Genomic DNA, 14751 nt, shown 5'->3' on the forward strand with positions numbered 1-14751 from the left:
AGGGGGTCCCCAGGACTGTATTTATTATTTAAATTTTTTTAAGAATTGATAATTGCAACAGAATCTCCTTTTTAGTCATGGATCAGATTACTTACTTAACTTCACAAATCCTTAGACCTTTACTTCTTTACATTTTCAGTCAGAGGATTTGGAGAATGATATTCGCATCTATCTGGTGCTGATTTATATAATAGTGATTAGGTAAGAGTTGATGTAACTAAGCTGTTTTTAAAACATGCGAGTTTTGCATAGTCCTGTTGCCTACCTGCAGGAATTATCAGTTGTGGGTCTAGATGTTTTACTGTAGTGTTTTTGAATGTTGCTGTATGTCAGTACAAAGAAAATATTACTTTGAGTGTACACGCATTCCTCGATTCATTATTTTATCCATTAGATAAGATCCACACACGCTCATACTGATGTGCTCATTCCCTCTCAGGCTGTAGCCAGCTATATCCGTCCACACAAATAGCCTCCATCAACACAGAGGTGATTAAGGTGGGGATTGTGGTTATGTGTGTGTGTGTGTGTGTGTGTGTTTTATTATATCTCCCTTCAGCAGATGTTCTCTTACCTGGCTCTAGCTCCTGTACCAATTTCCTGGGGGTTTAGCTCACACTGCACATTCTCACACACAATGCAGCACATAACCAAATACTGGAAAATAGAAATTTCTAAAATGTGGAATCATCCTACTGATCTGGGGTCATTTGCTGCTATTATGGCTTATAATATGTGTAGTCAGCTCAGCAATCATGCTCTGTTTGGACTGTCGTCTAAATCGTGTATTAAACTCTCCCTGTCTCCACTCAGCATACTTCACACTATCACAGCATTATAGATGAATGAGGTTTAGATTTAAGACACGATGAGATCCACATGCCCAACAAATTAGATTTTATGTTTTTAAAGCTGCCAAGTGACAGTGATGCACATTCAGACTGACTGAATAAAGAGGATGCTGGGAAGCTCGTACTCTCGCTCTCTCTGTGATTTGTTTGTACTTGGGTTTTTTGTAAATGCAGGTTATAGATCTTATTGTGAACCATTCATCCCTGTATATGTTTCATATTGTATTATTATTTTTTAGACCTTGTAATAATTAATCATAATTCGTTATTTTGGTGAAAAAGACTTTTGTCTGGTCATGTATATGCTGGACTTCTCCAATTATTTAGTCAGTTTTAAACCCGAAATATTGACTGCAAGCTTACATTAATTTTTGGGTGCAACAGCCACATCTCACAATCCAATCAACAACCGATGGATAGAGCCAAAACATCGCCTTACATTTTCTTCTTTTTCAATAATCTATTACACTCAGATTTACACTGACACTTGTTTGTGTTTTGGATTCAGAGTTTTGGTCTGAATTTGCAAAAATGTGTGATGTCTCCTGCAAAAAGTCCTCTGTAGTCTGACTGTGTCCAGGCATTAGAGCATGAAGAGATGGGACACCTTTCAATCTGAATGTCCTGGACTCTGTAGGGATAAACGTTTGTATGTTTCAGATATTATTTAAGTGTGATAGAGCTGGCTGTTACTGAAGTGAATGTATTACACACCGACACATAATTACATTGAGGAATTTTTTTTTTTTTTTTTTTTTGCAATGCATTAGTGATTAGTGCCTTTGCAGTTTGCACCTGCTTCATCAACACGTGCGTATGAATGCCTGTGGGCTCAGAAAGCTGTCATATCCTTGGTTTTACATGTTTGCTTGTTTAATTAACTAACGGAAAGCCTCAACTCTGGAAAATGTCCTCTTGTTAAAAACAAATGATTTGGAAGTGTTCAAAACCAAACTTAATTGACTCAGGAACTTAATGATCATAATAGACCGATGTATCAGGCTGATTATGTGGCTATTGGGAAATTGTTGGCATTGGTCGATAACTGTGTCTGCTTGACCCATTAACGGCAGTGTTGGTTAACTTTTTTATCAGTTTAAAAATCTACCTAAAGTATTGTCAAGGCATACAACATTTCGATTTTTGTGTGAAGTTTGAGTGCATTTTCAAGAAAAAATGTGTTTCAATTCAGCAATGTTTTGTATATTTCGTTAACTGTCATTTAAATTGTGTTATGTGAGTAAAGGTAAAATGGGACTTAATGGGACTTAAGTTTTTGTATTTCATATTTTTTTATTTTTTTATCTGTATAGTGAAATGGAGATTATTAGCAAATCGGTATTGTGTATCAATTTTAAAACAACAGCAATTCCTGTACATGGCCGTTATATTGACTGTTGATATTGCGAAGGCCTTGCCATATAAATTGACCACTACTCTTTTGGACCAAATTTGTTATTTCTACATGTTGGAAAATCTAAATATTTTATCCGTGCTTCTGCAGGCACAATTTTCCATTATAATATTGTAAAATATCTGAACAAACATCATTTTTATGGAGTAAATACCAAATAAGTGTTCGATTTCAATCTCACAAAAAACTTATTTCATCTTTTTAAAATGTGATAGTTACAGATCATTTACTATACAATGTAAATGCCTATTTTTAAGTTGAAGCAAAAACATGCTGTTTTCGTGCATGTATCTTTAAATGCAAATGAGCTGCTGCGGAGCCTGTACAGTGGTGCCTCGCATACTCAGTCAAAAACTAACAAAACATCCGTTTGGCTCACGTGACATTACAGTTCTTCGCCTTCACACTGTTCGGACACATACTGTAATTATGTTCAAAAACAGTATAAAATAAAATTTTGCATAATAGGTCACCTTTAAATGCTTTAATCCTACTGAAATTGAACAAGTCTTGTAAAGTTAATATTTTTTATAACTTACGATTACTCTAATGTAATGCATTTACTGTTTTGTTTTTTTAATTATTCTAGTGAACTTAGTCTAGTTGTATTTACTCTTTAGCCTAATAAACAACCCCTAAACCTTAATTTAAAACTGTAGTTTAAAACAAATTATTACAGCTAAGCAAAGTCCCATTATTTATATTCTTAATTTGAAAACATTACACTTTGTCAGTTTATTTAAGCTATTTTTAATGTTATTGATGCTGCTGTTGTTATAAAAAACATTGATGTGATATGAAAATAAAATTGAACAAAAACAGTTACATTAAAAATCGGTTCTGCATATCGTTTTTCAGACATAAACATACAAATATTCAGTATAGATTAGAAAATATCAGCATCGGTGTTGTGTTGTGCTCTTTCTCCAAAAGATTAACTTGTAATTAATTATTTGATAGAACAGAACATTTGACATGTTTTACGAATGATAATGCAGCATTAAACAGCACCTGTTCATTATATTTTGGGGTTTTGTGGTGTCAGTGTTCAGTCACTTGTTCCTTCTTTTCTGAAGGAGCACCATTGAGTAGCGCACACAGCATTAGTAGCGCTGTTTGTGTGCAGTGTGTTTGTAGACAGTTAAGTGGCTCTGTTGGGGACTTACTTGCTATTTACTGCTGTCATATCCAAACCCTTAGATCATGCTATGATTGTATGGTTACATGAATGTATGTGTGTGCGCGCTCACCGCTTGAGCTGTGTTGGTGGAACACAAAGCACTGAGGTATGTGAGTGTTGATCTTCCGCCAGTGAGCTGCAGGGCTGGAGATGGTGGGGGAGGGGTGGACCAGAGAGAGAGAGAGAGAGAGAGAGAGAGTTGGAGGAAAAGCTGGCACACTAATTGTGTTCTGGGCTCTTAGCTAGAGAGAAAGAGAGGGTGCATGCAATTGAAATTGGGAATAGGTGTGTGTTTGTGACCCCCTCAACGGTTTGTTGGTCTTCAGAAGCAGGCAGACAGGCATTCGAAAGGACGAAGGGATTCGGTCTCTGAATCACCTTCATTTTCTGAAATAGCACTTCAGGAAAGATGATCTTCTTCATCATGGGCCCATGTGCACCTGAGCCCAAAAGACAGACCACAAACACACCTGTCCTAGACAAATGCTCAAATTAACATGTGTTACACACCTGAGCCCCAAAAAATGCTTTTGTTTTTGCATTGTATCCCACAAACATTGTTTTGTGCTGGTGTATGTGGCATTTTACGTTCTCCTTTCTGTTTTTATTAAGTGAAAATCTGCATGACCTTGAAGATTATTTGGCTGGATCACCCGCATGAAGCAATAGGCTATATTAGAGCATGTACCTGGCACAGATTTACCCTGAACAGCAGGAGCCAAAATATACAAAAACAAACACATTTGCGTACGCTGAAAAAAAAAAAAAGATTTTAAATGTTTTTCAGAAGAAATGAGAAGGAAGTACTCTTCTTTCTGCTGCCCGGAGACAAATACACTAACCCATAAATTTGCATTACATAAATAAACAATTCACTTTTTTTTTGCTCATGCTCTGAACAGTCGTAACCTTTGTGCTGTTTGTGTTGAGTGCGCTTATTAATACACGGACCTCCCCTAATCAGGTGCACCTGTTTAATAAGCCCTTCAATAGATGGTCAGATTCCAGCTGTGTTCACTGCTCCCTGAACACTGAGCAGGGGATTATTACAATTTCACTTGGCGCAATTTATTTGTTTGGAACTTCATCAAACTCAGACAACACGAGTCACACAGATTAGGTGTTTTGAGTGTGATGATGTAGCATTAGCATGATTACCATACTTTTATATTTTTGAGGGTATAATGTAAAAAAGCATATATTATAAATTCAAGTTCTATAATTTGTTACTCTTGGAACCTCTAAATTAAATGTAGTCATCAAATCACTACCTGCAATGTTCAATATAAGTATATATGTATCATCATCTTACCTGGCTGTTATGCAACCCATCAGCTTTTTAACGATCACATTGCCTATCTGTTGCGCTTTATGCTCACAAAACTTCCTAGGTACCACTTCTATATACAATAAAGCGGAATAAAAACGCTTTATTTTCTGCACGTTTATTTGACCCTGGTTGAATGTATTATTGAGGTATATTTAAAAAAAAAAAAAATGTATTGAAGTCTAAAATGTCTTAAATTATAGCAAAATACCTTACATTTATGATGATTAAATTACATGTTTTATAAGGGAATACAGCGTTTAGTGAAATAGCCAAATATAATGGACATTTTTGCATTAATTATTTCTTGACTGTGATTATTGCAAACGTATTCATATGCAGGACTCTACTGCCTGAACATACATTCAACATGCCTGAACATGTTGTGGAATCTTTCTTAAATCTGGCATGAAATGAAAATAAATATAAAATAAATAAACTCTAAAAAATGTTGGTGACATGTGTAGGACTTCTCCAATCATTTAGTCCACTTAAACCCTGCCGCTGAAACTGCCGTTCATCATCCACATCTGCACAACAACCGATGCAGAAGAACATAGAACCGTCCTGCATTTTTTATTTTCAATAATCTGTTAAACTCAGAATAACGTCACAATGTGGAACAAAAGATCTCTCGCTACTTTCATTTCATTGGAGCTTTAAGATGGCAAAATACGCTGTTATAGAGAGAAAATTATGCCATCATTTACTCATCCTCATGATGTTCCAAACCTGTATGACTTTCTTTCATCTGTGTAACAGAAAAAGAAGATATTTTGAGAAATCTGTATAAATATATAGATTTTTGTCTATACAATGGAAGACAATGTCAACAATGTTGGGGAACTTCCACTCAAAAAGATTAAAACAAATTAATCATTATCCATTAGTTTGCCTTTATGTTCTATTTTAAGTTAATGAACATGTTTGATTAAGGCAACGTGTGTTACAAAATCCAGACATATATCATTCACTACAGTGATATTTAGCCTAACATGTCTGTCATATTGCTGCAGAAATAATCAAGCTTTTGTGGTAATTCATGGTCTGTTGAAAGTAATTTCAGCTTTTACACTTTCACTTTTCAATTTCAATGCTTTTACACTTTTAAGTTTCCTTTTAATGTTCAGTGATTGAAGGGTGAACAGAATAATGTCACTTCATTGTACCCCCCCAAAAAAAAAAAAAAAGCTTATTAATGCATTCATAGAGCGAGCCTTTCACTTATTGTTTACAGTTTAACGGAAGTTATTCCCATAGCATTACCTGTTTATAGTGCCTGTTTGAATGAAGCTGACTGTTTCACTGCAGACAGTGAGTATACTTCTATCTGTGTTTCTCCTCTCTGCGGGTTTTAGAGTGTTGGTGTTGTTGAACCACTTTCAAACTCCTATGACACAGTGTTGTGCAATTAAACCTCAGCAGGGTGGCCGAATCTGACGTTGACACTGGTGCAACTAAGACATTTACTTTCTGACATCTGGAATTTTGTGTGTGACACTGTGCTCTAGTTGGTTGTGGGCTAAAGCATTAGACCCACTGGACTGTGATGAGGGAGAGGGGTTTGAGTGTAGGAGAAGGATAGAATGTGGGCGGTTGACTTTGGTGAGAAAAATTAGGGAAACAAGACATGAATATAATGCAATATACACTTGGCTGCTCACAAAAGTGTTTGGTAAATTCTGTATTTTAAGCTTATTTGTATCATTTTCAAGGTTAAATCCTGCAATTGTCATGTGATATATCAGGTTATATGATGGGCATATTAATTTCCATTCGTTTTCTGAATTGAGAAATCAAATTTTATTTCAAATATCCTGCAAGTTTCAGAACTCAAAACTTCCTCATTAGTCCAAAAACAGCTTTTATTGAAACCAAGCTCAGAAAGTGACTCGTTTTGGATTTTGTCACATTATTACATCATAGTGCGGTGAAAGATCAACACCTACTTCTACATCATTGCCTCTTTAGCCCCGCCCACCTATTCATGCATGTCATGTAGTAGTAAATACGAGAGAGACGCAAACACAGGATTACTCCAGTGACAAAACGATAGAGATGCCTCTGAGGATTACAAGACATTTTGAAGTGCCAAGTTGTGGAAAAACACAGTCTTTGCATTGCCATGGTTGTGATCCTAACAATAAGGAAGCTTAGCCTAGATGAATTTTTATTTTAACGACGCTCCAGTCAGATTGAGTCAGTAAGGCTGTTTGTTGGATCGCTTCATTTGACTGTGGATTCGTTTTTAAACAAGACACAGCTCAACGCAGGCTTTTCAGAGAGACCGAAAATAAAAGATAATGCAGCGACAACTATATTGGATCCAACAGTAATGTTGCAAAACACAAATGTGAGTAACAGTGTTTTTACCATGTGTCACTATTGCTTTGTTTGATACAGATCATTTGATATCTACTGAGTAGTTATAGTGTAGCGTCACAGTCAAATGTGAATAGTTGTGATTTGCTGTTCTTTTCTTTGCTTCAGAATTTATGGGGTTAATGCGTTGAATTATCGAAGAGAATGTAGAGAACTCTGCTTTTGGTATTGTTTTGATCTAAGCCATCCGCTGTAATTCTGAATATAAGCTTCAGTGAGCGACATCTTCTGTTTTGTCATCAGTAAGACTTTACATCTAGTTTCGTTTTATTTAAAACATCACTGCAAATGACATTGTATACGTTTTTCACGTTATTGAAAAGGCTGAACTATGAATAACCTATAAGAATGACGATGGTGCATTCATTCATAATTCCTTTTACATGAAACACCGTAAGTCATTCTTACATGTCGTACCCAAGTTTATTAGATCCATGTCTCACAGTGTGATTTGTAATGATCTTACAGGATTGCCGAAATCGCAGTCTGTAGCAGGCATAAAACACTCAGCTAGTTGTAGAAACTGTACATCAAGTGTTTTAATATGAATATCCGTATATCAAGAGCAATGATGCAAATGACACTGTAAACCATGCATTAAATAGAGTTTTTATATGTTACTTTGATGATAGACCAGGTGCCGGCTCACTGCTATTGGAAATGAAGCCAAGAAAATAGATGATTAATTGTGGAGAACAAGAAGGGGAGGGGTTAATTAAAGACACTCAAAGTTCTTTACTTTTTTTTTTTACTAAAGTTAATACTTTGACACTCTGGGCATGTGAAAAAGCAAGTGTGACTCAGAGAGAGAGAACTGACCGACATGCACACAGTCTTACATGTGAAGCATTCGGAGCCTCCATCACAGTCTCTCACTCTCTCTTTATCTTTTTCCCCTTTCAGTTGAACTGTTCAGATTCATAAGCTCAATCATACATTCTTTCTCATTCCGTTTTACACACACACACACACACACACACACACACACACACACACACACACACACACACACACACACACACACACACACACACACACGCGCGCGCGCGCACACACACACACACACACACACACACACACACGCACAGTCTTCTGTGCTGTCTGTGTGTTTGTTATGTGAGATGTCACTGGCTGGTCTGCAGTATTTCACCTGCTTCTTTAGCTTTTTTTCTGAGTGTGTTCACCAGACCGAATGATTTCTTCATGAATGAATGTCTGCATCTGCTTTAGCTCTTATTTCTCCATCCCTTCACCTGAATAGCTCAATTATTGATTGTCATTTTTGCATTTGTTCCTGACACTTGTTGGAATATGATGGATCAGTAAGTGAATAAATGACTGATTGCATTGTTATGGGTCATTATAGGCAAAAATGTGTTGTTCTTGTAAGCTGCAGCCATGGTATCTTTGTCGGCAGACTCTACTTTCAAACAGTATCATGCCTGCTGAGTATTTTTACTGGAGCCATCTCTGTATGTGTGTGTGTGTGTGTGTGTGTTCAATTTCATTTGTTTTGGAAGCTGAGCAGCTCTTGTCTCTGCACCCCCCCCCCCTCCCTCCCCCCCTCTCTCTTTCTCTCTCTCTCTCATACCCACTGTCATTCTCTTTTTTTCCCCCTGAACCAACCTCTCCTCTCCTCTCCTCTCCTCTCCTCTGCTCGCCTCTGCTCGCCTCTCCTCTCCTCTCCTCTCCTCTGCTCGCCTCTGCTCGCCTCGCCTCTCCTCTCCTCTCCTCTCCTCTCCTCGCCTCTCCTCTCCTCTCCTCTCCTCATTTTAAAGCAGAAATGCATCATGGGTTTTATTCAGGAATGTCTTGCAGGCTCTTAGTTGTAAGAGCATCTGTTCTGATTTGTTCTCTTGTGATGATGCACAGGGAGGGATTGAGTTGTTAATCAGTGCATTGTTAGCTTTTTATTGTCTGGTTAATACTAAACCAATATCTTGTCCAAAGGAGACGCTAATATATATTTAAATAGGAATGAACGCAAACAGACGTTAACAGCAAACAGCGCACTGCAGTTATGGCGTCTGCCACTTTAAATGCTCAAGCTCTTCAAAGCAGGATGGATTCTGATCGGCTATTCATTTTTTATCATTCATCAGCTGCAAAAATAGTTCTGAAAGTCCTCTATGTTGTTCATTATAGTTGTGTTGTGGACTTGCCTATTCTCATAGAATTAGAATGATTTGGAAACGCATATCAATCAAACTAGACAGCAAGCATGTGTTGCCATTCTGGAGAAGAATGGTTTATTATTAAGAATGTTAGTGTGTACATTGCCGTCTTTACTCTGCATTATTTGCCCTATCCTGTTTGGTTTCTCTGTCTCGTTTTTAAGCCTGTGGAATGTGACACTTCCGTTGTGTTTGTGTGTGTTTGGGGCTGTTCCTGCATATTTCATAGCTTAGACCATTACTGAACTATCCTAGCCTGAGGAAAAGTGTGTGTGAGAGATGTGTTTGTATTTGAGTGTGTACCTTCAGATGTGTGTATCAGTGTCTGAGCTGTGAGTAACTCTGTCTGTGTGTGAGTGTGTGTGTGTGTGTGTGTGTGTGTGTGTGTGTGTGTGTGTGTGTGTGTGTGTGTGTGTGTGTGTGTGTGTGTGTGTGTGTGTGTGTGTGTGTGTGTGTGTGTGTGTGTGTGTGTGTGTGTGTGTGTGTTTGCCCAGTAAACAGTTTGGCCTATGCAAATTAACTGTGTTTGGCGCTGGAAGTGTGATGTTGTCATCAAGTTGGCTCAGAATGTGCGTGTTAATTTCTGCTGCTCTCTTTCTTTCATTCTCCTGTAGCAAATGGTGATGAGCCTGCGGGTGTCAGAGCTGCAGGTTCTTCTGGGCTACGCAGGCAGAAACAAACATGGACGAAAGCACGAGCTCCTGACTAAAGCCTTACACCTCCTTAAAGCCGGCTGCAGCCCCGCCGTTCAGATGAAAGTCAAGGAGCTTTACAGACGACGATTCCCCACCAAGTTGGTTTCCCCGGCAGAACTGGCCCTGCCCGGAGTCCACCCCGCCGCTGCTTCCTTGCCCCCCGGCCTCACGCAGCTGGGATTTGATGGGCACGGAGCGCCCCAGTCCCCTCTGCTTCCCATCTCCCTCCTCGGGCCCAAACACGAGCTGGGCCTGCCCCATCTCCCCACCAGCCTGCACCCCGTACACCCTGATGTCAAACTGCAACGGCTACCCTTCTATGACGTGCTGGATGAGCTCATTAAACCTACGAGTCTTGGTGAGTTTTTGAGGTGTGCTATTGAAGTGTGTGTGTGTGTGTGTGTGTGTGTGTGTGTGTGTGTGTGTGTGTGTGCGTATGTTCATGCACATTTTTAGCGGTTTGTTTTTTAGAACCGAGTGTGTTGTATGGCAGCCGTAGAGATGTGCAGACCCGTTTGTCCCTACATTAGCATTTTTATGGTGTTGGCTGGTTTGGCATCAGCGTGTTCTTTTGCCTGAGGAGTGTTGTTCAAATGGACTGCCAATCCCCACAACCAAGCCTGGTCTCTCTCTCTCTTTTCCTAAACTGTCTCTCGCTCATTTACATACAGTGTTGAACCATGAGTTCACACACACACACCATTACAACACTACCACAACATTTTCTAGAACACACACTGCAGGGGTCCAAACAGCCAGGGACATATAGGCCTATATATAATAGTAATTAAAATGTATATAATAAATATATACACAATATAAAGCATAATAAGGTGCTTGGATCACACACCAACTGATATGTTTCACAGTTTGTTTCACAGTCATATAGGCTATGCATTGCACATGTGAAAGGTGCAGTACAGACAACTCAATCCCAGCAGTGCTAGCGTGACAGTGTGGCCTTTTTAAAGAGAGCACTATACTAACCTTGCTGTATAGTATGGCATATTTAAAGTGTAAATTTGCCTATTTTAAATTTATAAGCAGGCAAGTTAGATATGTGTTTAGTTATTAAACGCTAAATAAATAAGCCTACACCTTCAGTCTGGGTAAAAAAATTATGTGTCTGACTCATTGTGAGAATAACTTTTCCTATGTGTATTGTATATGTGTATAACTTGTGTATGTGTATAATTGTGTTTTTATGAGAAGCCGAAGGAGAATTTCCACATTGTTGGACAATAAAGTTCAAACTATCAGTCTGTGCATATTTGAATTTTTATTGAGCTTTATTGAATCATAGATTACATTCCAATGGCTTTCAATCCCAGTCTTCGTTGCTAGTGCTTAAGACCATTTTAGCAGTTGTGTGCTAGTTCTCCGGGAACAGGTCTTTAGGTTAGGTATTTGTATAAGAAATTAATGGTAGAATTAATGATGTTAAAGGTCCCATGACATGAAATTTTCACTTTCTGAGGTTTTTTAACATTAATATGAGTTCCCCTAGCCTGTATATGGTCCCCAAGTTTCTAAAAATTTCAATCGGTGTAAATCGAGCTTTTGCTATCTTTCTCTGCCTTTGAGAAAATGGAGGCTCATACGCGCTGATCTTGAATGTTACCTCTCCCCTGTCTCTGCTTTGCCCGCTCAGAGAATATTTTCCGCCCATGAGAAAATGCGCTAGGAAGTAAGAACGCGCGCGCGCGATTTTAGTTTGTCCACGAGAGATATCATGGCTTTTGAGCGAGCGAAGCATAACAATTGCTCAATAATTGGATGTACAAATGAACACCGAAGGGTCAATACAGAGCTGGGCTTGCTGAACGTCTGAAACTAAAGTCTGGATCACTCTCTTTGGCTCAACTACACACCTCGGACAAGTAAGTCAACTAATGATATAAGTGTGTTGCTTTACTGTTTATGGTTACCTAGATTTTACACGTAGAATGTGGCTGTAACATTAGCTATGCAGTTTATGTGTGTGAATACACACACTCAGTGGTGTAGTCTACGTGATACGCAGGTATACGCCGTATACCCACTAGAAAAGGCCAAGGATTTGCGTATACCCACTTAAAAAAAGCGTGAGGATACGTATCAACTTCGTTTTGTGTCAGAACTTTCACACTTTCATTCATAAATTCACCCCGTCTGTGTTTGCGAAGCGACGGATCGAATCGCGGAATCCAGTCACAAATGGAACTTGCTATATAAAGCAGAACGTCACGGAATTAGGCTATTTTTGAATGAATAAATCAAAAGTAGTGCTGTACAATGAATCAAATCTCGATATGGACTAGTGTCTATGAATATTAAAGCTAAAAGAGACTGCAATTGTTCTACGCGTCTCTGGGAATGAGCGCTCAGTGTATGCTCCACTACACACACACACACACACACACACACACACACACACAGAAGCACGCGTGACTCACGCTCGTGGTGTTTTCAGCGTTTCACTGTATTGAGACATGATGTAGGCTACACATGTGCATTTCATCGCAGAGCTGCTATGAGAGTCACTTGATGAGAATTTCACCATTTCATTTGATAAAACTATCGTCATTCATTCGTTTCATATACACACAGAAACTGTTATGTCTTTACGACAACCTGTCAAAATAAAAGTTCTGTATAACTTGAAGAAATTATAACAGAAATATATTACTATTGCACAGAGTATACTTCAGGCGTAATAATAATAATAATAATAATAATAATAATAATAGTTTATTAAAACACACAGAAACTCAAATGTCTACAACCCACCAAAATAAAACTGGGGGTGTTATATTAGAGTATACTCACTATAAAAAACTAGACTACACCACTGCACACACTGTAACGCGAGTGTTGTACACGTCTTTGTTATTTGGATAACCCTTTTCCTGTTGGTTATATGGCGCGCGCGATATCCGCATTTCAAGATCACAGAGCTTGATGTAATTGTAATAAGATAAATACAGACGTTACAGATCTCTCGTGAAAAGGCAACAGTAGGTTAGCGTTAGCTACATGATAATAACTGTAAACCATCCGAATAAAGTACCGTATCCAGACATAATATTTTAAACTAACCATTTGGAAACGTCCTGCTGGAGCCGCTGAGTTGCAACTTCTTCATCCGTTGCTTCTCCATCTGGATCAGATTCTGGGTCAAATTGAAATGCTTGAAAGACTACGTGTCTTCGTGCCATTGCTATATCCAACGTAAACATGCACGCCACGTTACCGTTGCGCAAGATGGTCAAGGCCACACCCACCCTCCACCTTGCGCCGCCTTTCTCCTCCTCATTAGTATTTAAAGCTACAGACACCGAAACGGCCCGTCTGAAGGAAGCTCATTCTGGGACTGGCTTGTAGTGGCTATAATTCTGCACTGAGGCTGAATTTTTGGAAAGAGATTTCAGATACAGTACTAGGGACCACTAAGGCCTATATTAAAGCCTACAAAAAGTTGCATGTCATGGGACCTTTAACACAACATGCCAACACACCCTGCTTAATGCTGTGTTTAAATCATTCTGAGATCTTCCTACTTACAAATTCGGAAAACGTTCTGGTGACTGTAGTCAGAATAAAATGAACTCAGTGGACAGTTGTTTTATTTTCTCATTCTCTTTTTCCCTTTCCTTATGTACACTACCTAAGTTTGGGGTCTGTAAGATTTTTTTAAAATATATATATTTTAAGAAAAATCTTTTATGTTCTTATTTGATCAAAAGTCCAGTAAAACAGTAATATTGTAAAACATTATAATTATTTTTTTTACTTTTAATATTATTAAAATGTCACTTATTCATGTGATGGTAAAGCTCTTCAGTGTGATCTTTCAGATATATTTCTAATGTGCTGATTTGTTGCTCAAGAAGCATTTCTTATTATTATCAATGTTGAAAATGTGCAGCTTAATTTTTTTGTAGAAACTGGGACATTTTTTCACAATTCTTTGAATAGAAGAACAGCTTCAAAAGAACAGCATTTATTTGAAAACTTTTGTAACGTTGTAAAAGTGTTTACTTTTGATCAATTTAATGTGCACACTAAAAAAAGTAGCCTATTTTATATAAACCTTTTTTTTTAAATGGTAGTGTAGGTAGAAAGCTGATACAACATAATGACAATCAGAGGATGCACATTATTTGTGCAATTGATGCTTATATATTTTACCATGTTTGAGCTGTCACAGAGAATAAAGGGGAATGTAGTTTGTTCACTTAAGTCTGTCTACTCATAAAGCAATGTTCTATCATTTTTTGCTATTGCTATTCTCCATCTAAAGCACACAAAATGTTCACAAACTAAATTGTTAATTGCTTTTTATATTGAGTTACACCTGTTATCAAGGTCTTTGAAAAGTTTCACTTGAAGAGAAACTTTCAAGTCCATTTCAAAGCTCTTTTTCCGGGATTATTTGTCCTTTCCTGTCTTGTGTATGATTCTCCTTGTGCTTTAGCAACATATTTATCTATCAATGCTCTAACAGCATTGCACTGCCCCCCGCTTCTTACACCACAGGAAGCGAGTGTTTATTTATTTGCCATAATCACATTATTATCATTGTCATCCTTATTTTGCTCTCATCAGAGCGATTCATGCTCTATGCATACATTAGTCATTATCTCAATCACGGCTCTGGCATGCTGGCATATAGGAGCGTTTAAAGAACATGGGACTTTTTAGACGTATTTTCGTCATATAAAGGATGTCACTGTCTTTTATTAATTA

At 38.1% G+C, this 14751-nt stretch overlaps 1 protein-coding gene across 1 annotated transcript in view; it reads left to right on the forward strand.

The window, feature by feature from the left end:
- Nucleotides 1–14751, forward strand: part of pias1a (protein inhibitor of activated STAT, 1a) — a 46507-nt gene that overhangs the window by 7131 nt on the left and 24625 nt on the right. The window contains exon 2 of the mRNA XM_082162269.1: nucleotides 9943–10381. Coding sequence (XP_082018395.1) covers nucleotides 9943–10381 — 439 coding nt within the window. The remainder of the gene's footprint in view (nucleotides 1–9942; nucleotides 10382–14751) is intronic.

Source organism: Leuciscus leuciscus (genome assembly GCF_965113295.1).
Source record: "Leuciscus leuciscus genome assembly, chromosome: 2".
In the NCBI taxonomy this organism is placed as follows: Eukaryota; Metazoa; Chordata; class Actinopteri; order Cypriniformes; family Leuciscidae; genus Leuciscus; species Leuciscus leuciscus.